At 39.7% G+C, this 26,146-nt stretch overlaps 1 protein-coding gene across 1 annotated transcript in view; it reads left to right on the top strand.

Annotated features, from left to right (window-relative positions):
- The window catches only part of LOC134642764 (adhesion G-protein coupled receptor D2), a 93,809-nt gene that overhangs the window by 26,579 nt on the left and 41,084 nt on the right, over nucleotides 1–26,146 (top strand). Inside the window, 2 exon segments of the mRNA XM_063494715.1 lie at nucleotides 18,547–18,588; nucleotides 22,091–22,144. Coding sequence (XP_063350785.1) covers nucleotides 18,547–18,588; nucleotides 22,091–22,144 — 96 coding nt within the window.

The following is a 26,146-nucleotide window of genomic DNA, read 5'->3' on the forward strand; positions in this document are numbered from 1 at the left end:
TGTAAAGCTATAGAGAAATATTTTTATTTTAGGGAGTATTGGTCAATGCGGCACTATTGTAAACACTTCTAATGCCCAGTAGATGTAAAAACCCACAGCAACAGCTGCAAGTCACATTTCATGTCAAACCAAACACATCAGAAATGAAAAACTAATATATGGCATTTTAGTTTTTAAAGAGAACCATGTGGAGTTTGGAGCAGATATGATGTTCCCCCGACTCAATTCTAACTTCCTGCTCTGAGCCGGTAGTTTTTATGAACATCTTCACCATAAATGCAGACATGCCTCATCTGCCTCCTTATCAAGCTAGAGATAAATAGCAGTGAATAGCGTGTGCGCGCGTGTCAGCGAGAGAGAAAAGGGGAACAGGGGCTCTTTGGGGAGGCCATAAATTGCTCCATCCTCCGTCATCCAATCTCTTGGCAATGTCATTCAAAATCCCCTCACTATCCATTACCTGGGTATAATAGGCTCCTGGCCATGCAGTGTCCATCTTATTATTAGCCCATAACTTTAAACTATCAATAACTTTGAGGTGCCGAGAGAGACATTGGGTGGGCGGGGGGATGAAAAGAGGCAAGGGAGAAAACAAAGTAGAGAGGAAGGAAGTTACGGAGTTGGAAAGAAAATGTTAGGGTAACGATCGTTCTCAGTAAGTCGTGGAGAGCGCAACGAGTCCCTGTGGTTTGTTTTCAGTTTTTTTGTTTTTTTTTCAAGAATGCATCCTTTTATTTCTGTTATGGCCATTCGCTTCCTGCGGAGGGCAGCCCTGTGCCTTGTCATTACACTGCAAATATATAGAGAAATCAATGAGAGAATTTATCTGAGCTGTTTCATTCATATCACATTAAGTTCTTTTATATCATAGGAATTGATGACAACAACATTTTCTTTTTTTTTGTAATGACATGAACACGGCAGCAAGTCTACAGGTGTTCTGTCTCTGTGGGATAAAGATGACTTTAGAAGAGATATTTGTACATGCCAAGGAAGAATGAGGCAGTTGTATACTGGTTTGGTTTTGCCAAAAAGTTGGTCCATGTAACTGTCCCCTCCCCCCGCCTCCGCTCCTTGCCTTTGCTTATGATAACATTGCATTGCACTCCAGTTACTTCACCTTAGATGCTCACAAAGTAAATAAAACACTCCTGATAATCCAAAGGAAGACTGAGGTGTAATTTTAAAGCACCTAAAGGTTTCAAAAAAAATATTGTTTGCATTGTAATGAACTCCCCTACTCAGTCCACTTACATCAACACACATTTACACGCGCTTGGCTGGTGGACGTCAGTATGCATCCATGATACAGATATGATCAATAGAGTCTCGCACCGCTTATTGATTTTTGCCATATGGGAGATTTGCTGTATAAGTGAGCCATGCTTTTACAGCATCTGAAGCGATTTTTCGAGAAGAGATGATTTCTCCTCTTTGCTCAGTAGGTCAGAGACTACAAAACATCACAGATTACATCTGTAAAAAAATTGAGATTAAATTTGATGTTAACAGATTTAGTGTAACTGGATGTTACTGCATTGACCGGACTTTATAATATGCTAATATCTGACCTCTGCTCACGCTGACTGACCAAGTGGAAGTGAAAAACCACAGCAAATGTTTTTAAAGATTAAAGTTTTTTGTTAGCTCAACCTTCCTCGTCACTTAACGAGCTCTCAGCTAAGCAGAAAAGTACTTAACGTTGCCCCAAAATACAAACCGACAGCTTTAACACAGAATCACCAATCTGTATCCAGTTTTTTAAACCATAAGTCTGCCAGCGTCAACGCTTTATCCCTTTCAGGTAAAAATGTCTCAAACCGGCAACATGTATGTATTTAAAAGACCTCACATTCAGTTTTAATTCCACTTCCTGTCTGAATGTGAGATGAGGTTTTCAGTGGTTCGTCATTTTTAACATCTTTGCACAGTGTATTTTTTTATGCTTTCATTTAAATTTGCCCAGTTTACAAGTACCAGCTCAGTTAGATATTTGCTGATAGATCAAGCAATGCGCTGCCTGTGCAAAAGTCTAATTTTGCTAATGGTCCTCAGCTTTGCCATGCAAACATCAAGTCAAAAAAATTATAAAATTTAAAAAAAGATTTTCATGTTCTTAAATGCAATGCTCTGGCTTGTAAATATTTCAGAGCTCAAATTAATTTTCCGTTTCTCATGTTGCTTGTTTTTTGTGCAAACAAAGCAAATATTGTTATTTATTATATACCTTTTACCTCAATTCAAAATAATCTCACAACAAAAATTTAAAAGAAGAAGGAAAGTGTATGCAAAGAACTGGCACATAGTGGTACATGTGTGATCCTGCATTCAATTTCTTGTGTAAAGTCTGGCTTTTTTTTTTTTTGCTGAACATAACGGCCCGTTAAGCATTGTGAATGTCTGTGTGCATGTGTATCTGGACAATGTGTGTGATCGCTTGTCACCGCTACCATCAACGCCCTACAGACCAAGGAGTTAGAAGTTATTTTAATTTCTCATTTGGCAGAAGAAACCAAAACAGCAGGACCTGGATCCAGTTTCACAGTCAGGCATCTCCGGCCCATTCATCTGGACCTGCACAACTGGCCCATTCACAGCCACAGTATTCCCCTCCTGTACTCCTTCTTATATTTTCCTACTGTACCATTTGTAACTGCGGCTTTTTTTTAGGAATGCTACTTTTAAATGTATATATACACTAAGATTTTTGTAGAAGTTATGCTCGTGGAATTTCCGTTCAATGTAATCAAACAAAGATTCAATGAAACACATGCAAAATATCAGTCAGCAAACGTTGAAGTGGTCCAACCTGTGTTGTAACACAGTTCTTATTGCCTATAAACTCACTCTGCAAACTAACGCAGTGACACAGTCGAGAGTGTCGATGTGCACACATGGCAGAGCTCTCACTGGCCAGTTTACGGAGGGAAATGTTTTTCATTTTGGACTGTTTGAGAAAACAGGAACCATATTCCCCTCAATTCCCCTGACATCCTTATTCATTGTCTGCCGTAGCGCTGATCACACGCAATTTAAAGCAGCGGCCATCTCTCCCAGTACAGTGGAATTTACTGGTTGCACAGAGATAGCAAGTGATTGTGAATATTTCATCATTTCTTGTATTAGTTAATATGCTTTCACTAATTATTTTTTTTTCTAATTATTGAATTGAATTTTAATTCCTTATGTATTGAAATAAACTAAAATACTGCAAATGCAGCTTTGTAACATAAATATTTTGCGTACAAATTATTATTATACAGCAGTGGGTGATGAAATGTTTAAATTAATGTAGTCATAGGTAAAATCATGGAGATTTATTTATAAATCCATATTTTAATGAGTCTGTTGGATAATTATGAACAAACAAATAAATACAGTTCTTTCATTGTTTGCATTCCCACTGCCTGGGAAAATAACTTTCCCTTTGAAAAAGAGTCCACTGTTTGCGTTGCATTCTCAATTACCAGACGCGGCATTAAAACAATATTCAAACGGGATACCAAGGTCAGCACCGATTCCCACCATGCCCGTCTGAGATGGCACTTATAATGAGGATGTAGCTCAGCTGTTTTTTTTTAAAGTAGTATATTTATAGTGTGTTTTGTCTCAACTTGTACTTTTATTTTTTTCCCCTGTTGCCTCTTTTCATCTTTTTTTGTTATATTTTTTAATGTTTATTTTAGTTTAAATAAACAACATTAAAATTAGAGCTGTGCTGCAATATTTCATACAACCGCTTGTTCACCTGTTTGAAGGGAGGATTTCTTACAGATGGAGAGGCTTATTTCACAACCTTAGCGTCAAGGTTTGTGTACAGAAAATACTTAACAAAAATGTTCACCTAAGTACCCTTGAAATTAACTGAAAGGTAGACAAAAAAAATCAGCCTTCATTCTCATAGAATGTAAATATTAAGTCTAGGGAGTAAAGACACAGACCAGCAGAACCAAAGAACCAGCTGCAGTGGTTCAGATGGGGAAGGACTGATTGTTAGGGCGGGGAGTTCTCTTGGAGAGATCAGTTTTAAAAACTAGCCTGGGAAAATAAAGCGGCGAGAATAATAGGCTTCCTGTCAAAAGAGGCCAAAGAATTTCTGTCATTGCTCTTGCCGCCACCCCAAAGACCTCTCCTTGTGTTAAACCTGCTGGCATTTATTTGCCTTAGAATTACCTGCCAGCTCAATTTAGTAATAGACTGTGTCATAAGAAAGCAAACCATCCCCTTTGCCCCCTGCCCAATGATAACTATATGTGTGTGTGTGTGTGTGTGTGTGTGTGTGTGAGAGAGAGAGAGCGAGAGAGAGAGAGAGAGAGAGAGAGAGAGAGAGAGAGGGAAGGCGTAAAAGAGAAAAAAGAGTGCAATTATGCTCAATGGCCTTAATGCATGTTATAGTTTGTATTTGATTCCATGCTTTGATGCTATTAGTAATATTTATTTCTCTGTTTTTGTGTGTATATGCATGTTATCCCTTCAGCTGACTCTAGACTTCATGACCTCACTCATCCATCACCCCTGCTGCCTTCCCCCTCGGCTAAGCCACACAGCTGACAGTGTCAGGAACAATTCCGACACCCGAAATTACCCATGTCGAAACAATGACCATTCTATTTATAAGTTCACCGTCTTGCCTTTTGTATCGGCTGACACCACTTCGCACGCATGCACAAAAATACAGACAAACTCACGCAGCTGTATCGGTAACAGCGCAGGGTGACTAGGTTGGGGATAGTCCTGTTTTTTCTTACTCTGCCTCGTTGCCGCAGATCTGTAGATTTTCCCGGCTTTGATGTATACTTTGCGGGTAATTAGTGGGAACTGGGTCAGTGCAGGGCAAGAAAGCAAAACCCTGTTGTTCTTTTAGTGGGTGGGTGGTAAGGAGCTGCCGAGGCGGGAGGTTGAAGGGTGGACAAGAGTGTTGGAAGGTTAAAAGGCTGTCAAACGTCAGATCCAGTTTGCATGTGATAATTCAAATTTTTTTTTTTTAAAAATGTATTTAAAATAGATAAAAAATATTTCATAACTTTTGAAGCTGTCAAACTGATAGCTAAAATATTTGTTAATTATAATTGAATTTATATTTATTACACCTTAGCGATTACACTGAGTGACAAACCAATGGGTCACACACTTGCCACACAACGTGCTCATCTGGAGCGACTTATGATAAAATGAAATGATTTGATCTAGGTTACCCAAAGCTGCGCTGTTCTTTTTGCTTGAAAAGTAGCATGTGAATTCTCTCCTCATTTTGGCTAATGTATGTGTGCTGCCACTATTTCTGTTAAGTAGCTGTAATCAAGAATGTGAAGTACAAATTACAAATTAAACCTACAGAATATTCTGTCAAAATTTTTAATATCTGATAGCTGACATCAGCTGGCAACTCAGTTTCAATGAGTAGTACAGTAAATTATAATTTCACAATTTAAACATGACAAGTTCCCATTCTACCTGTACACAAAGGCAGGTCATTAAGAGACCGTTTAGCTCTTTGTATATACCATGCAGAGATGATTTATGAGCACTGTGTGGATGTGTCTGGAAAGCATGGCAACTACCTGTGTATTTTACTACTAGTACAGTGTAGCATTGTGTAAAAACAAACAAAACAGTGCGATAGGAGCTGGAGAACAACAGCTCTGGCAGCAGGACACTGATTGGGATGTTGATGTCCCCACTGGCCTCTTGCCCTTCCTGCCGTGGCCCATAGCCAGTCCTCCACAGATACCCCGGGTCATTTCCTATGCATGTCAACGCACATAGATATACACTCTTCCCATCGAGTGTTTACAGCCACATGCTGATTCCTATTAATCTGCTTCTCGTCGGGACGGCGTGCAGGGAGGGTCCTGGAGGGTTTGTGCTGGACTGGGGGGCCACTGAAGGTGGGTAAGGCATTCACACACACAACCTGAAAGCCCTGCCTGACAGATTGCACCAGGCCTGGACTTCTTTTTACACTGAGCAGATGTGGTCTCCCACTTGTTTTCCTTAGTAATTATCCCTCATTAAGTGAAAGCATGTGCCAATCAAACAGCTTAGAGAGCAAGAGCAGAGCCTGGGACAGGGTGCAGAGAGAGAGAGAGGGAGAGGGGAGGAGGTCTATACCAGGATCTTTAGTTGTTTTTTTTTTTAAAGCATACTGTCATTTCAGAGTCATTACTAGATTAAAGGCTATCCTTGCCTGCGCTGAAGCAGTTATAGAGCTGGCATTATTGGGTCTCAGTTGACTTTTTAGCAGTTACAAATCTAACAAGTTTAACACTTGCTATTGTTCACATTAACTTTCAAACTGAAATATTGCTGTCATTCTCTGCATTGTCATCAAGGCTTCATTGGGATGGAAGCATGCATGATGCATCTTTTTTGTAAAAAAAAAAAAAAGTATCATCAAATTTTCTACCTTTGGATGCCTGTTACATTGAAACGAATAAACAGAGCCCAGTTTTGCAAACGCAGCGTCATTGCTTCAGCTTGTGAGTACTTGTGAGAACGTGAGTTGAAAGCCACGTCTCCCAGTGGCGCGGTTTCTAAAATAACCTCCTCTGGAGTTGCAAAGGTCAAGGGTTTGAATCCCCAGAGTGCAGCAATTCATGCATGGGTTATGTTTTCAAGTGCTCACTGAGGTTAACAAATACTGATAGTTTAAAAGCTGTATCTGTATTTTTATGCTTTGCTTCTCTTGAAACACTGTTTTTACTATTAGTAATCAGCAACTTAGATTACTGTTACCTGATAAATGGTGGCTGCTTGGTTAATAGCCAAACATAACAAATGATTTAACAAGTCAGGGATGCAGACACTTTTCTTTGATGCTCATGTTGGCAAGGTAGGATTATGTTTATCGATATGTCAGCAGGGCTTGATAAAGTAATATTGGTATGTTCACAGGGGAAATACCAAGTGCAGGACATTAGGATCATGCACAGGATCGGCTGCAGAGAAGTAAATAAAATTACAAGAGGTGATAACAAAGGAAATCAAGAAGGAGTCCAAGCAGATAACCAAAAAATAAGGAAGCAAAAGTAATGGGGGCACAGGGGAAGGCACACAGCAAGATAAACAACTGGGAAGCACCAGTAATCTGCCAGACACGTGCATTAAGCAGCGTAGGGTAAGGCTGGGGTTACCTGCTTGCAAAAATGCAAATGGACAGCAGCCGACACCACTGGTGTAGTTGTTCTTAATGCGTTATTTTCTAGTCTGCTTGTAGTTGGCTTGTAGATCCTTGCTTGTAATGTCCATGTGGAAAAATCTCAGTCAAAACAAGTTGGAGGGCATGCTGATCCCAGCAGTCACACTTTGATGGCAAAATTTATTCAACTCAGACCAACGCAAAAGAGCAAAAAAGAGTAACAATGGTGTAATGATGATGTCAAAAAGACAAACCAAACCAAAAATTGAATAAAAAAGAAAAAAATCAACACCCAAGACATAAAAGGAAGGTGACATGTTCCTAACAAAACAGGAAATAACACAGAATAAGAAAAAGAAATAAATAAAAGAACTCGTTAACACAATTAACATCACAACAAACAGAATGCACTGGTGAGGTACTCTTGGAGCCCCCTGGTGGCCATACAACGCCTATTGCAGCTTTAAGTCTGTTACAGCTACTCACACTTTACATGAATGTAATTTGTGGGACAAGCAAACTTTGAATTTATTTCTGAAAATCTGTGTTACTCATTTAGATTCTCTTACAAACTGAGTGGGCAGAATGTATTTTTTTATTATTTATTTTTAACTTGTGTGTCCAGTCATGGACAAAAACGATGAGCCTCACAACGAAGGGGTGCTGGGAGAAAAGATACAAGTCTCTTCCCAAAAATAAAAGACAGAAAAGAGCGAGAAAAAAAAACGAAGATATATGAAGTCTTCATGTCGATGAGCTATCATTCATTTTCACTTTGAAGTCCTGTGAACCGTAGTGAAGTGTGATTGCATGTGACAGTCGCCGAGTCTCCCGGTTTATCATGATGGATGCACCCTGCCACTGCGGTGGTGTTGTACCGCACGTGTATGCGCGTGCACGAACACAGACAGGCGGATGAATACAGAAAGACACAGAAGTGGGATTATGTTGGGTAGGTGTACGCAGAAACAGAGCTACAAACCCAGCTGTTACACTCATGCACTCACATGTAGATACACATTATTTTAGACCCTCTTTCTTATTGTCCTTTTCTCTCTATTTTTTATTTTTTATTTTTGGGGTGTTACTAACTCTTAGTGGTTTAATTTATATTTATTGATATATAATTAATTTCTATGAACTATTTATTTACGGTATGTATGTATTAATTTAGGCAAATAAATAAATAAAAAACACTATAAAACCTACATTTTGCATCCTAAAAGTGAAATTATTTCCACTTTTATCAGATGTGAGACAGATTGACAGTAGATTGATGGAAATGAATTAGGTATGTGAAGCTCCTGCTGCTTTGTAAGGACACTACATTATAAGTTAGATGTGTTACTTTTATTTTATTGCTCTATTTCATTATTTACAAAAACATGACAGTAAGTGTCTCGGGAATAGAAAACGACTTATTAGTTAAAAATAATTTATAGGTTTTTAGAGCACATTATTATAATAGATAATATAATAATAGATAATAAAGCAAGGAAGACACCAATCGGCAATTCACATGTCTAAACAAGGGAAAGAAGGTCCGTCTTTCTGTCTCGTTCTCTCTGATTTCTCTCGACAGACATCACTCACCTACACTTCTCAATCTTAACACGTGCCATTAACCTCGGCCGGGCTCACCTTAGTTGAGAAACAGCATAGCAAACGCATCCCATAATGGTACCCGGAGCAACGTTTTTCCTATTTTGCACCCAAAAGCAACTTGTTCAGACTTTGCATATTGCATCCATTTGTCATTGTTAGTCAAGGGCACTGCAACACGGTCTTGTCAGTGGTGCAATTTGCACAAAGTGTTCTGCTCAAATGTTACTGTGCATGCGTAAGAGTTGTTTGTTTGCAGGTTCCAATGTACCTTTCAGGTGCTTTAAAACTGTTTTCATGCCCGCGAATGTATGCATATGAATAAGTCGAACGCGCACCGGCACAAGAACAATAGACCAAGGGCAAATGCGTCATAGTTCTCTAGGCAAAGCGTACACTCTTTATAGAAAAATAAATAATACAAACAAACAAACAAAAACATAATGGTACGTATTTTGGCCCATTAGGGTTGGCACACTTTTTTGGAAAAATGGTAAGTTGAGGCTCAGGTGGTGTTTGACTTCCAGACACTTGACTTTGATTCTGAGCTTGCTTGTACTTACATAAGAGTGCAATTACTGTTTGGAAGCCACTAAGAGTGCCTGTGCTTGTCGTGGTATATTGGAAGTGTGTGTTTGTGTGTGTGTGTTATGCCTTTCCAGCTCCTCACTGCCACACGAAAAGAGGTGGCTGGCAGTACATGCTTATGTTGCAGCTGTCTGTTAATGTGAACTCCTTCTGACTTGAAAAATTAAAAAGACATCACATTAAAGGCGTCACCTATTTGTCCTTCCCCCAAATATTCTGCAATAAAACAGTATATATCATAAATTATATAATTTATCTATGCTATGATTGCAAATCTGTGCAAAATATCTGGTACCTTCTATATTCTGAAGGCAGTTTAAATGGAAGAAGCTTACATGCAGTGATCCAACCACAATTTGGTGGTACCAGGTGCAACATATTACTGTGGCTAATTCTGTATAAGTATACGGTTTAAGAGTATATACACTAATATGGTATTATGTCTGTTACTGCAACCGAGTGTGCATATATGCAAGTGCATAAAATCAGATTTATATTCGTGAGCGGCTTTTTTCCTCTAAATTTACCCAGGATCCAGCTGCTGTTTTTAGGAGAACTTGTTCCCATCTGATCCCCCCCCCCCCGTCAGCGGAAAACTGTGAAATGAAAAAAAAGATTGACAGCAGGCTCACATACAATTTGACAAGAGGGCGCCCCAAAAAGGCCTGTTGAATACCTAAGTATTTTTAATTAAACAGCTTTCTGCACTGGCGGCCGGCTTTCCCTCGGCAGTTCAAAGACTCATGCTTTGACCCATGTGTTAAAAGTTTGTATCAGTTTTCCGTGGCTGTGTTTTTCTTGGCGCCCAAGACACGCAACTCGAAATTGTCTTGTTTAAAAGCTAGTTTGTTTACAGTTCACTCTCATTCTCGTGCTCTCTGTACCGCTCCTCCATTACATTCCCACATGTGTTCTGTGTGATCAGGTTCAGGGTGTAGTTGCCAACTCCCGCTGATCTCGCGGCAGGCTTGGTTTCCGCAAATGCTTCGAAATTTGGTTTATATTAAAGAAGAATTGTCGGAAAAGTAAAAGGAAAGATCTGCCATGTGACAATTACTGTCTTAATTTGCTGTCATCCTGGTTTATTTAAACGCTAAAAAAACAACTCAAATGGGGCGGTCATCTGTTTTTCTGGAACTTCATCAATAACGTTCGTCCATCTGATGTAAAATCAATATGACACACACTGACACAATGCCAGAGCAATGGCAAATGTGCCGTCATTTGTCATCGAGTGGTAATAAAGATATGTCACAATTGATTTTTGCCCATTTTCTCCCCCTTTCTCTTTATCACTCGCTCTCCCCATCTCTTCCTTGCTCTTTTTCCCAGTAGCGGTGATGGAAAAAATAAATGAACGTTATTAGGATTAAGCGTGGCCAGACTTGCCAAACTCAATTAATACTTGAGCAAAGGCGCTGTAATAACACGAAGACCTGTGTTTTCACTAAGACACCTTACCAGACGTTCTTAAAAGAAAAGACAAGGGATTCATAGATGGATGGATGGATTGTTGGGTGGGTCTCTTGTCTAGGAAGAAAGATTTTGTTTTGGCCTCTGCTCCATTTTTTCTTGATTTTTTCTCTTTAAATATATTTAAACTGTAGTTGCCAATCTGTAGAAGAGTGATGAAAGAAAAAAGAGAGTATAGAAACTAAAAATAAACGTACAAATCGCTCCTCGTTGCTGCGCTTGTAGACATCTGCTGCTGCCGATGTTTTCTTTTGTAAATTTTGTTCCTCCACAGTTTCATGTGGCTCTGTGGTGTAAGCGTGTGCGCTCCACTCTGTGTCCGTTGTGTGTATGTTTGTGTGTCAGTTTTGCCATCGCGGTTTGTTGCCGCTGGGTTGTGTGTACCCAAGTTGCACTGGTGGTAGCGAGCAACATCTGTTTCGGGCTTGTTGTTCCTCTTGGCTGCTTTTCAATTGGATTTCCTCAAGCAGGGCCAAAAGCTGTCACCTCTGCCAGGCTCTGTTAGCGATCACCGCCGGCCCCTATATTAAGTAGGTGGTTCAGGGCTAAGCTAATAACTCTCCCTCCTCTCCTGAGCCATCGCACACCAGCACTGGTGTTGCTGCTGGCTTCAGTGTGTGCCTGTTTGTGTGCGAACACTGACAGTTTTCCTCTGCAGCTACACACCCCATGGAGGCAGGCTGGCTTGGGGGGTCCCCTCCTCAACGTGACAGCCCGACTGACTGGATGTGTGTATGGGGAAAGAAACAGAGAATCCTAAGGGCTCTTTTTTAATAGAATAACTTATCCACTTTCTCTAATAATGTGCAGTGAGAAAGAAGCAGGAAGAAAACTTTGGCACATACCCAAATCAAAATTTAGGTTATTCCAGTTGTCAGGACTGGATATATTTGGTTGCATTTTGCACCTAACAATCTTTTTCAATTGTACAAATTCTCTATAAATGGTTGATGTCATGCTTTTGTGCACAACAGAGGCCAACTTTAAGATGATTGAGAGTTTGATGAATTATTTTCACAGCCATCTTTACAGTAGGGTGGACTGAGTTTGCACCATAATGAATACAGTGCTCACTTGCTGCAAACGCGAGCAATTTCAGCTTGAAAGATGTGATGCCACCCAAATCTTAAAAGCCTGTTTGGTTTGTCTTTTATTTTTCCACTGCAAGCATCTTCTCTCATTCGTATCTTGAGCAGTTCTGGGTGCTACAAAGCATTTATTGGGCGGTGTTTACCTCAAACTGACAGAGTGGCAGGCTGCCCGTCTACCTGCCCTGTCTGCCTGCCTTCACTTCTTCTTGCCAGCATCTCTTTCCAGCTGGAGCAGTTGCGTGGAGCTGGATTCAAACCGAGGGCCTGCAAAGTATCAACTCCCTGTTTCACAGCTTTGACAGACACTTTGATTTGACATGCCATGAACAGTTAAAGTGAAAGTTATGTATACATGTTAATTAAACTGTTTATGTGTGGAGGGGTCAGAGACATTAGCAAGTCCCAGCGCAGAAGTGTGAATTTCTTTTCTTTTTCCCCCCATCACGGTGTTTTAACCTCTTCTGTCTCTCATTTCCTTAATGATTACCAGGTGTGAGGGCAGAATTTTTCCTCCCCTTTTTTTGCCAAGTGGAGATGCGGATAGCTCTATTTGTGAAATGTGTCTCTGTGTGTTTGAATTTAGGCGAGGATATTTGACGTCGGGCCCAGCTTGTTCAAAAGGCTCTCGTTTCTGGCAGAGAGTGACTCCGAAGCCTGGAAATCACTGAGGGGATGTGGAGGTGGTGGTCTTCAGTTGCTTAAGAAAAGGCTGTTGGTCTGTTTGAAATATGTAATTTGTGAAAACTGTATCTATTTTGATTTGTGATTTTCAGTTAGACAGCATAGACAGAGTTAGTATAAATCACTTCTGACATTAAGCAATTTCAGGGCCTAAAGCTCTCCTTTAAACTGTGTGGAGCATGTGCTTCTCGATTTTTCTAAAGCAAGAAACAAAGTGCGGTAGTTCATGGACTAATTCTACATGTTTGTTTCTAATACTGGGATCGAAACTTTGAACTAGAAGTTTTTTTCTTTATGCATCTCTATTGCAAAAATAGAGATACAGAAATATTCACAAAGGAGAATGAAATGCTTAAAGTAAAAAAAAACAACCTGTTACTTGTCTTATAAATTGACATATTAAATTTTGTATACAGTAGTGTGCATAAGACTAAGCTTCTCATTTTTTATAATTTGCTAGAAAAATGGGAAATACTGTACAGTTTGCAAGGCAGATACTACAATTGTAACAAGCACAGCCTGAATACTCATAGGCAAGCTGCCTTTCCTGTCAAAATGTCACATTTGGCATTTTCTATAGATGTGACACAAGAAATGGGAGCAAATGTGTTTTTGTGACATGTTGAGAGTAGCAAAATCCCTAAAGATACAATTTTAAATTGGTTCTTTCCTAAATTGTCTTTATGTCTAGACAGAACATTGGTTCATCCTTTGAGTTAGGTGCCCTTTTTATGCTTTATTGATTCATAGGTCAGTGTTAAGTGGCTTAACTAAAAAGAAAAACTACAGCTGGAAGTTATCAGGTACAATGACTGGATTGAAAATAAGTGAAAAAGCAGCCAATGTCCAAAGAAAAACTGCTATAGAAATCATCGAAACTATTGCTCAAGACCACGGTTATAAAAATATTTTTAAAAAGGGGTTGGCTGAAAATTTACACATCTATTGTATATAGATCTGTTTTGCTGCAAGTCATTTGTACCACTAAATAAAAATAATAATGAAAATGACAAAATTGCAGCCATACTGGTTCTTTTTTCAATCTAACAAGCAGACAGAACAGCAGACTTCCCTGTCATTATATCTCATGTTAACGTTTAAGCTCCTTCTCATACTACAGGGAGCGTTGGGCTGACTGAGACAATACATTCCAGCGAGAAAGAAAAAGCTGCCCTGCCACTCCCTCTCCCCTTGCCAAGACACTGCCCTTCCACCTTAATCATAGTTTTCATATCTGTACATTGAAAATTTGTTTCCCAAGGACGGTGCCATAAAACTGCTGCTTTTTGAGATTTTTACCTGCCAGCTCTCTGCTTCCTTTCTCTACACAAGTGGGGAGGTTGATGGAAGTGGGAAATAGGGGCGCTGATAGTAAGTGAGGGGAGAAATGTAGAGGGATTATTCTCTGGGAATTCTTTGAGAGGTTGAAGGGTTCAACATTGCATATGCCATAAACAAATAGTATAATTATTATTATTTTTTGTTATAAGAGAAAGTGGCTTTTTTTAAACACCCTCCCCCTGCAGTAGGCTTACTGTCAAAGTGAGGACAGCGTATGTGCTTGGGAAACTTGGAGCTGTTGTAGGGAATTTAAAAGTGGTCAGTGTTTGTATTCAGGTTGGAGGTTTGTGTCACTGCTGAACATATGCAGGGATGAATTCTCAGTGTTAAAGACTGAAAATACCTGAAAATGTGAAAATTGTGTTTAATTGATCATGTTGATCAATTAAACACAATCAAGTTAAAACAATAGGAGAAGTTGTGTGCACAAGTTGTAGCAGCCTTTAGTGGTCAGCCAGTGTGTAAGTTATGTTTTAAATAATTGTCTTGTGTTATCTTGCTGAACTATTGTCGTACCACACTGTACACTGTCCATCAGCAACCTTGTATTCTGTAGAAAATATTATTGAGCTAAACGATCAGTTGCTACCAGCTCATTCATTTTGTCTTGTCATAAAATCAAATGACTGTGAAACGTGAAAAAACCTAGAGTCAGATCTGTTCTCTGGCACCTGAATCTGTTATCTGAAATTCAAACTGCTTTATTATCTAATAACGCAGGAGTTGCCCGTCTTAATTCATGCAGATAGGCAAAAACGACGTCTGTATTTGCCAAAGATCTGTAGTTTTTTTTGACATTTGAGGGAGTTAAGCTTCATTTAATATATTCTCTTACAAAGCAGACACTTAAACACAGGAATAAAGCTTTTATTACAAGTATAACCAGCGGTTAATGGCTCACCTTAAATATTTAATGCACTCAGCTGATGCTTTTACGAAGAGTGAGTTGCAAGGACAACAGAGGTAAATTTCCAAAGGAGGTTGTCGACATCACAAACAGCCAGTAGTAAACAATATCAGGGCTAGCCTCTTTAAATGGCTTGACTCAGAGTTCTTGAAAGTAAATCGATGTCTGACTTTGATTTGTTCTTTCTGCTTTCCAGACAAAACTCTCAGTATCTCTGATAAGCAGGATCGCGCGTGCACGTTTAAACAAATGCACTTTCCTGCCCGGCACTGCGGCAGAGCGCATCTCTCTGGGGCAATGGTGTTTTTGGTCAAACACAGTAACTTTTTAAACATACAATTGTTCCATAATTAGTGAGATGCTAATTAATTTATGCTCCCCTGTTTGATGTACAGTATGGCAATACTTTGAAAGCAACTGTGTTCGTTCTTTGCATAAATTTGTAGCGTTTTCTGCAGAGTTCAAAAGAAATGCGGCAGAGTTTAGAAAGGCACGCTTGCATTTAAATAATGCGCCCCATTTTCCCGTCTGTTTGTTTTTAGGGATAATATTAATGAATTAACATTTTAAACAATCCGTCATTATTGTTGCGCTGCCACTTATTTTTAACTCAATTAGATTTTAATAGATCATTTTTTCCTAATGTGCACACTATGTTCTCCCCACTTTGTTCACTGCACAACAAAAGATTAATTACAAATAAGAGGAATGATCAAAAACATGATAATCAAATTGCAACAATAAGTTGGGAATTGCAATTCTAATGCAATACAATAGCGTATGTGTTGCAAATTAACCACCCACTGTCTGTTAGTGTGTGTGTGCTTGCTAACTTGTGTGCATGTGTCTGTGTGTGCAAACAGTATGGAGCCACGCTGGGTTTACATACATGATAAACACTTTGCTTGTGCTTTTAAATAATTCTCAATGGACATCACAGGTTGAGATTTTAACATTTTACCTTATAGAGGTCTAATTATTATATATTTATCAGCAGAAGGACAGACACCCCAAATACAGCCCTATAGTAACAATTCTATAGTACCACATCGCGAGTGATGTGCATTTAGTCAGTCCATATCATTTTTAAAAAATGACAAAAAAACATATCTCTTTACTTTTCAAAAGCCTTTTACTAGCCGACATTAAATAACATACCATCACCGTCCACTTGATCATGCACATCTAAGGTTAAACTGCTTCTTACCACAAACTTTGTGCATTTAGGCATGCAGACGTGCTCATGATGCCCTGCTGAAGTTCAAAACGAACATTTTCCCCAAAGAACTATATCTTTGAGCTGATAGAAAGGAAACAATAACTATATATAAATAAGTCTAAGGAGCTTGGAAAGAAAAGCGTCTGGACTTCTTAAAGTTGCTTGAAAATGGTTATATAAATAACCATTTATTACAACCAAGGAATGCAGAACAGCATCTCTGAGCACCCCATCCCTGAAACAGAGGGGCTAAAGCAGCTTCCACTCATGTCGGCCTGAAAACAGGAATTGATACAGTTCACACAGGCTAAACAAAAGACTAGAAGACAGGAAGACTGGTCTGATAAATGGTCATTTCTCCTGCAACATTCAGATTTTAGGGTCAAAATTTGGCATATACAACGCTGAAAGTGTGGATCCATCCTGCCTTGTATCAACAGTTCACACCGGTGGTAGTGTCGAAATGGTGTGTGGGATATTTTCTTGGCACACTTTTGGGTCCCTTTAGTACCTAACAATGTGACCAGTAAGTGTATAGATTCAATTGACTGCTAAAAAAAACCTGTTGAAAAACGTCCAGGCTTGGCATATATCTAGAGTAGCCTTTCACCTTTGCAGTCCACAGTCTCTTTGAGCTCGATGGCTGATTGTCATCTAATGCTCGTAAATTGGAGCAGAGATGATAAGAGATGAAAAGATGATCTTGCCGTCACACTTGGAAAACAACACAGTCTCATCCTTCATTCGTTGACTGATTTATTTATTTAAAGTGAAGACAAGGTGTTGTGGGCGCTGCTCTTTTTGTAACATTCTTTCACTGAACATTTGAAACTGAATACTCCAATTACGCCTGTGTATCGGGTAGTTAAAGTATAAGCTATGGGATGCACTTTGAAAACCAGAAACCTCAGCTCACCCACTGTTATTAGGTCACCAACCTCACCTATGCTCTCATGGTCACACTGTGCTATGGAAATATTTTTGTTTTTGTTTTTATTTGTATCTATTTTTTGGCCACTTCACATGCGTATGTAGCAGACGGATCTCGGTGTGCGATTCCTTGTTGTGTCTTCAGAATGGCGGAGACAAGAGAAATTGTCAGTTGTATGCAAGGTGTCACCAGCCTGCACGACAGACGGGGCAATTCAGTCCCCAGAGGACAATGCGGCCAGGTGAATTTGTAGTAGCTTGGCCTAGAGGTCATCATCGTCAGCCACTGTCGCCCTGTCACTCCGAATGGGCCCCCAAATCATGTTGTCAATGGTGATGCATCGAGATCTTCCTCGGGCAAAAATTGGATGCTCCAAACTCAGCTTGATTGATGCATTGGGCAGGTTGTGCCTGCCTGTCTTCGGGATGTGTCCTTACCCTGGTTTAAAGATGAAGCAACAGAGACATACTTGGCAGCGGTGAAAGCAGAGAGATGTACTTTTAAAAGTTTTTTTTTTGTGCTAGCGGTTTTCTTATCAAAGAATCTACCATATCTAATCAGCCTTGAAATTTATAGGATTTTAACTGCCTTTTCATTTTTCTCGGTACATCTTTTGTGGCACGGTTCAATCAGTGTTCTGAGAATGTTGTTCTCACTGTTTTCATTGAGGCATCAGGATTACATTATGGCTCGAAGGCGAATGCACAGCTTGTACATTCAGTGGATGCCACAATGAAACGGAATGAAAAATAGCTGTTTTTCTGTGACCAAAAGTGCAGCCTTTATGCATCCAAGGGCATGGCATTCTTGGGCCCTGGGTACTAGCCGTGGAGTGTTGTGAACATGAAATATCTTCTTTTATGTGCCATTTTTTTCATTATGCTCCCTCTGTCTCTTTCTTTCTCCGCTTTCCTCCAATGGTTTTTCCTTGATGGTCTCGTCTGGCCTGGGTTGCTCTCTTCCTGTGTGTGTGTGTGTGTGTGTGTGTGTGTGTGGCTGTGTACACGTGAGTATGTTTTAATAGACGCCACTGTTAATGCTGTCTTTATCGCCTCGTTTCTTGCTATTTGCGTAGATTTATGAGCACAGATTTTCTGTTTCTTTACATAATGCGTGTGCTCTGTGTGTGTTTGTTAGTACTCAATCATATAATTGTGTTTTTTTATGTCAGAGAACACAGTATGAATATAGGCACTTGAGATTTTCTATTTCAATAAAACTGTGTGGAACCTTGGGTTGAAGCCTTTGATGGCTTAGCGCAGCCTGCAACAGGGAAGAAGTCTTGCAGACGAAACAAATGCAAGCCGAGCTTTATACAGAGGTGGCCCACTTTGGAGAAGTTGTCCTACTTCTTTCCTCATTACTTCCGACTAAAGTCTAATTCAGCTCTGTGCGACTAGAATAGACTTCAAATCAACCTTACCTGCATGTGTCGCTCTGCTCATTAGTTTTGATCTTTTTTCTTCTTCTTCTTCTTTTATTTTTATAAAAATATAAGAGAGAAAACAGGTGTAACAACTTTGTCCTCCTCTTCTTTCTTTCTCCCTTTCTCTCTTTCTTTGTCTGTGTTTACAGGGCCTGTTCATCTTTCTGATATATGGGGTGTACAACACAGAGGTAAGTCTGCATTGTGTCTCAAGGCTGTTGGAGTGAATGAGAGAAATGACAAGTTTCTGATGGGCTCCTTGCTTAAAATCAGCGTGGGTGGGGTGCGCCAGAGTGTGTGTGTGTGTGTGTGTGTGGATGGGTAGAGGGATGAGAAGGAGGGGAGGGGACATCGTTTCCATGCGAGCGTCCCACTGCCCTTCATGCTTGGACTAACTTATATGCATCTGAGTCCAACCATTTAACACTGACACGCTGCAGTTCTCAGCCACTCATTCCTCACCCACATTGGCTAATATTTCACTGCCTCTTTAAGTTTTTAAACTCACAGCCCTCCATTTAGCATCCTGACAAAGCTGCTGGCCAGGGCTTTGCAGGGCTCCAAGCAGTACCTGTAATCGAACCGAAAAAAAGGTAGTGGTGGTGGTGGGGGGACAATATGCAACAAACAATATAGAATGAAGGGTGATAAAATGCAATCTTACTGCCTTATTACCATTTACCAAACCATAGCTGTGCGGGGGTGGAGAATGGTTGAGCGTCTAGACGGAGAGTTGTGATTTAATGGATGAGTTGCATGTCACAAAAATCACTCTTGGTCAACTGTGGCTCTTTGTAAAGTCTGCATAGGTGATGCTGCGTTTAAACTTAGGCCCACCTTCCAAAGTTGCATGTGAAAATTTAAAATTCAAAAGTCTGAAAAATGTGCAAAAATAAAGAAAGCAACAAGCAAATAGAAAAGACTGTAAATCTGAATATAAATGCAGCATACGAAGCAAAATCTAAGACACCGTTTCTGCGGCTTGCTATTCATTTATGGTGAATACACATATACGCTGTCTTTTTGTTAGGCTTTTCTTTGACTGAATACACAAGGTCATTGGTCATTAGTCCACCCTCCTCCACTGCTCTTTTCTATTTCTCTTTCTTCAGTCTCATTTATTTCAGCTTTCTGTCATTATCACCTGGCTGCTGACCATCAAAGAAAACATCTCGAGTTTTCTGTCCTTTTCCATTTTGTTTTCTCCCTCCTTTCTTCTCGAGAGCGTCGAGAGCAGCGTCCCTGAGTCATAGGCGACGTACTGACAATGCAGAGCCAGGGAGGGATGACCTTTCGCGCTGTAAAATACATCAATATAGCATTCTTGCTTAAGTGGCTTTTCAGTGCTCGGGAATTTGTTTTCTTACACTCATGTTGTCCTTGACCCTGAGGTCCTCGTGGTTTGTGAGCAGGTTTGATTTTCAAGAGGACCTCACTGTTGTGGTAAAATTTGGGGGAAACAAAACAAAACAGAAAACCGAGTACTCTTGTAATTATTTCATCTGCTCCCACTGACCCCGCCATCACCTCTCGAAGAGTAGGGAGCTTTTCTTTTGTTTCTACTTTTTCCTCCAGATTGTGACACTTGGCAACGTTGGCTTTAGGTTTCAGCCTTCGTGAACCCTTAAAAGAAAATATTTGCTTGGTAAAAATTTTATTATTTTATTTATTTTTTTGTAAGGATATACGGTGTCCTGGCATTTTGATTCATTCAAAAGCTGTCTTGGAAGGGACTTTCAGCGACAGCTGGTATAGCACACGGCAGGTACACAAAACACACATTGAGCACACTGTGTGTAAAAACTTTGCAAAGTTGCTGTTAGTTGTTAACATTTAAAACAGATGAGTCTAACCGCCTCTGTGTCAGGAGATTTCGCTTTGATATTCTTAAGGTGGTGAATTAACTAGTGCCTGAAAGTCAGGACATGCTCCATTTATGAAGCCGGTTTCTAGGCTGAATAATTACAATTGTGTATGGTATGGAAGAGAGACTACATCTGCTGCTATTACCCTCAAAATGTATCGTTTTAATTGCTAATTACCTGACAGTAGCTTTCCATTATTCATTGCAATTAGCTTTTCCTTGGTGGTCACCTTGTAATCCCACGCTTTGATGACCTTTTATTTCCATCAGCTCCAAGGATGTCGGCAGGTGTTGTCGGGCAGACTGCTTTAATATGGTAATCGCTTAGCACCCATTTACATGGGAAACCATGCTTTGCATCCTTTGCATCATTGCGAAACCTTGAGTGTGCGCAAACCCCTTAAACGCATAACGATCATCTAAAACAATGCCCTTCCCCTCATTGTCAAATGATTAATTAAGTTGTGTCATGTAATTGCCTCAGCTCACTGGCTGCTTTTGAGATCAGTGAAACCCTCGCGTCTCATTTTCCCCATTAAAATAATGTTAAGATAGTGTCTATCCAACATCTGCACTGTGTTGACGACCTCCTTAGTATCTTGTCAGAAATAATAGAAGGGTTTTTGAAACGCAATGCTGGCATTGTTGATTCTGCCTTGTCACGAGGCTTAGGCTCTCTTCATTATGTCGCCCTTCAGCAGTGGTACGTATGCAAAACATCTTCTGCATACACATGCTGTCTCTGAGACCGTGTGTATGCGTTCACTGTGGTGTCATAATTTATAACACGGCGTGACTTAATGAAGCCATAAGCCATAATGCATATTCACTAACGTTGTGGGCTGGGCTGGGACGGGCTGTAGTGATAAGTGCCCAGCCGATACAAATTTACAGTTAGTGCTGACAGAGGGCACAAACACAAGAGCGCGCACGCATACGCAAACATACACACGCTCACTCTCACAAGTACCAGAGGATTTTGAAGAAGAAAGGAATAACTGAACTACCGGCAATTTTTTAACCTATTTTTATTTATTTATTTATTAGTATTTTGTTAGTAAACAGTTAAAGAAATTTTAATAACAAAATGCTAACAGCGCCCCAATAGAAATTAAAGAATAAAGTTGGTTTAATAAAGTATAGGAATGGAAAAAATTTAAGAATTAGTTTTTAATTTTACAAATTATTTTTTTGTATCATGTAATATTTATTTCACTGTACTGAGAAATTAGCAAAATGTAATCGAAGCAAAGCAGTTCTTGTGCAATAATCTTTTATCAGGAATTAATACTGTATTTTAATCATTGTGTATGTGTGTATATATATATATATATATATATATATATATATATATATATATATATATATATATATATATATATATCAACTTCTGTCTGGTATTTTATGTGTTAAATGAAGGTGTGCAGTACACTGTTTCATCTGAGTGTAAAAATGTAATCTGTTCTGCTAGGGCAGTCCCTTCTCCTCCAATAGCTCCCATTTGTTGGTCCCGGCGCTCTGTGTTGACAGATGATAGCTTGAAGTCGTCTCCTTAGTTTGCCAGCTCTATGTGTCACTTTCAAGTCCCATTAGCCGCTGGGACATGCTGGAACACCCTCTCGCACACACATACACTATCCCAACCACTGCGTGTCAGTGTCTGCAAACTAACCCTCAAAATATGTTCCTTCCATTCCACATTTTATTCTCCCTTCTCCATTTTTACACTTTGCATACTTGCAGGTGTTTGCTGTGGAAGATATTTTGTTTTAATTCAGCGTGCGCTGCAGTTATCTCTTTTGCTCCCATTCTCTGTGTCTTTCTTTCAGGTTCGAAGCACGGTCAACAGGATCAAGGAGAGGAGAAAAGCGCTTAATTTTTCAGTATGTAATCTTCCATTTTCCTGTGAACAAGTGTGTGTGCACGTCTTTATTCTGTTGAGTGTGTGTGTGTGTGATAAACACTGGTGTGACAGACTCAATTTTCCTTACAGCGTTCGCTTCTCATGAAAAAAAGAAAGAAAAAAATCCCTACTACAGCAATGCCACAAAGAGTCTCTGTACATCGGCTCACTAGTCGACAGTCTGTGTTAGATGCCCTTATACATCAAACATACACCCATAATAACCCCCCTTCCCTGCCCTCCTCACTCTCCCCATTGCAGCACCTTCATCGTAGCAATGTCAAGCTCCACGGTGGGTTACAAGTTTCTAATCCAGGACAAGCCGTCCCCTGACATTAAAGTGTCAGGCCAGTATTTATACCTTGGTGGACACCGTTTGGCTGAAATTGTGGGATGCTGCACGTGTGTCTGTGGTGTGTGTGTGTCTTGGGAGATTATAGCCAACCAAAGGACATTAAAAGTAGTCACAAGTCTGTAGCACACACAAACATGCACATGTCAGACACGCATACGATTGCAAACCTTAACGCCTTGACAAACTCTCATTAAACTTATCCCCAACCTCATCTTGCAATTGCATACACAGGTGCATGTGCATGAAAAGCCTCTGCTCTCATTGGAGCACACCACACAGCGCCTTCCTCTGTACTCTAACCCACATATGTGACCCACCTTATAATAAAAAAGGAATGCAATAAATAAGTTGGTTAATTAATGTTTTCTGCATGTCTCCCTGTATGCATGTCTATGCAATGGGGTTGTGTGTTTGGGGGGGTTGGGGGGGACTTACCTCCTGGTGCAATCTGATATATTGGTTGCTCATCTTATCAGTGAGCCCCCCCCATCTACCATCATTTTTACTGCTTCCTCTCCCCTCTGTGGCGGCAATTTTCCAATCCTGCTGGGTTCCGCTATCAGAATGCGTTTTTTAGCCATCACCGCTGCCTGACAGTTTTTAGCTAATGCTATCTTGTGCCATAAATCCTGCTTGAAATACTGTATCTACCTGTCCTTTGGTTAGATAGGAGACATTTGGCTCTAGATGACCGCACATGCCCCTATATATCCCCTTGTTGTAAAACATAGGATTGGGTATTGTGCCTTGCCGGGTGAGGGATAAAGAGGCTTCAGCGTGTTACTGCATATGGGGTCATTTGAAGACAAATGGCTCTTCAGAGATAGAGGGATTTATATGTTGCATTACTCATGAGTGAAGATTTACCCCGAAAAGGATGATTCACAATAAATTCATTTTAGGAATTGAAAGTGGTTATTTAAATAAAAAAAGACCATTTCAAGCTTTCATTGTCCTCTTATACCTTTATCGTAAACATTAAACGTAGCCAGTACTAAGCCGAGTTATGTCAAAGCCATCGCAGTACTGACTTTTGGAATATGCCTTCATCTCTAGGCTGATTATATGTCAGTACAGTCATGTAGTGTCTCTAAACAGTGCAAAGGGTATAAATGCACAGTATTCTGCAAAAGCCTTGATCCACCCATCATTTCTTTATATTTTGCTAGGAAAAGGGGAAATATGTATAGAGATTTCTTGAAATATGCAAAAATAAATGGAAAATAGTATATAAGGCAAAAACAGAGTTTGAAAGTGGATATTTGGTTTCACTATCTTTACTCTTCAACGTAGCCTGAACTCTCATAAGCAAGCTTGTCATTTCTTATGCTTTTACTGCACTGGCATTGGGTTTCTTATGCTAAACAATGAAGCTGTTGCCAATCACACCTTTCCAGATTATGTGACTGTACTTTTCTGTGTTTAGAATTCCATGAATGGTGGCACAGTCTCTACCACCACCAGCTGAAATTCAGCCTCAAACCATGACAGAGCCTCCACCGTGTTTTATACCTCCCTGTTTATCTCCGCCATACATATTGATGACTATTTGAACCCACAATTTTAAATTTGGATTCATCAGCCAGCTTTATCTTGTGTAATACTTCTTAATAGTGGTTTCGTCACAGTCAATTTTCTAGTAAGACCATGTCTGATGAGGCTTCAGCAAACAGGAGAGCAGGAGCTAAAGGACCAGATGTATCTCTTAGAGCCTATGTGAGGGCTTTGCTGGATTTTTTTTCTCTATTTCTTAAATAATTTATAGCTTAAAAATGTATCATCCAATCTATTATTTTTTTCAGGGGAGAAAAAACCCACACCGATGATATAGAAGTCTCAAAACCCCACAAAACCCGTATCAAATATGATATATTAGGCATTAAGGGGTTAAGGACATAATGTTCAGATGCTTTCATCAACTGTAGATAGTGTTTTAGGCCTGCCACTTGTGACCCCCACCAGTCTAGTTTCCTCAAGGACACACTGCATACTGTGCTAAGATATGCTAAGTGTTTGGCTAATAGCTCTCTTAGTCAAATCACGTTGTTAGTGCAAAAATACTATTTTATGCCTGCAAGACTGCATTATCGTTGGAATTTTCCATAGTATTTCTTGGTATTTTCTATTCCATTTAGAGAAATTGGAACATTTTTGTTCCTGCTGCCAGTAAGATTTAAGATATATTTATTTACTAGTATTTTTCTTCCTGTTATGTGTAGACACATCACTGGTTCATCATTTCAGGTGGTTCAGATGCTTTTTTTTTGAATACTTTATTGATTCATAGGTCAGTGTTCAGTGGAAATGAGGGTTGGCTCAAACCTTTAGACAGTACTGTAAGACAGTCTGGCAAAAACACATAATTTTTCCCTGGTGTTGCAATATTTAACTTTAAAAGTCATTGGTCTTGCTATAGTCTGCTATCGTTGAAGAATTTGCAGGTGACTAGATTTAGAACGACCAATTAATCTGCCATACATGGCTGTGAACTGTGGGAGAAAGCTGGAGCACATGGAGAAAAACCACACAAGCACAGGGAGAACCACCTACTTTGACAGCTTCTTGTATAAATTCCACCAAACCTAATCACACACTATCCCCTCTTTAATTCCACACCACTGTTGACCTCTTTAGCCCTTTTACTCTACATGGGTGTGGATCTCAAACAGCGTTTTTTTTTTCTTGTTTGACCCCAGGGAGCACAGTTTTATACACACACACATACACACAGCCACTTTGAACAGTGTCGCCTGTCTTTTTGATACCTCGTACCTCTTGACCCACCCTGACCTTCTTCTTGTACACTCACAGCCAGATTGCTTTGTGAAATAAAGCTGTCAGTTGTAGGACCCAAATAAAAAACAACCCCTCCCTTAGTTCTCCGTGCCCCTGACATCACTGAAATATAGATATAAATTGGAAGTGGATTAGTTTTTTTGATCTTAATTCAAGTTTTGACAAGATATAGGAAGCTACATGTAGAAGTTACAATTTAAAGGAAAAATCGGACTAGAATTTGGTATTGGTGTTTCCTTTCTTGTCTTTATCTGGTAGCACAAAAATATGTGTTGCTCAAAATACTTTGAATAAAATGCCATTTATTTATGTTGCTGGCACTGCTGGTTAAAGTGACTGACAATGACATGTCGCAGTGCATGCATTTGCCTTTTTCTATTTGCAGTAAGACAGAAGAGCAGGGTATAAAAGCCTTGTCGTTGGCCTCCTTGACCCCACAACTCCGTTTGAGAGCCGTGCAAATAAGTGGATTTTGTGTGATTGCAGTTTATTTTGGCCTGGATGGAAGATGCATGTGCATGGTGTAAAACAAAGAGCTCTTTCACTTAATTTTCTACATCAGCTGCTCTAGCTTACTGGCCACACTGTGGGAAGAATAACACAGTAGGTAACAATAGCCTATATGATTTTTTGAAATCGTGATTAGGGGTAATCAAGGGAAAAAAGGCATAATTTAACATGAAATATCTACCACTCGTCCATCTGAGTTTAGTACACATTTCCTAATATATGTTTATGTATTTATTTTCCAGCTTTTCTTGAAACTACTGTTAAAGTACTTTTCTTTAACATTTTAAATGCATAAGAGTGCCAAGTGGAATAGATACAGAA

Source organism: Pelmatolapia mariae, linkage group LG15, assembly GCF_036321145.2.
Source record: "Pelmatolapia mariae isolate MD_Pm_ZW linkage group LG15, Pm_UMD_F_2, whole genome shotgun sequence".
Lineage (NCBI taxonomy): Eukaryota > Metazoa > Chordata > Actinopteri > Cichliformes > Cichlidae > Pelmatolapia > Pelmatolapia mariae.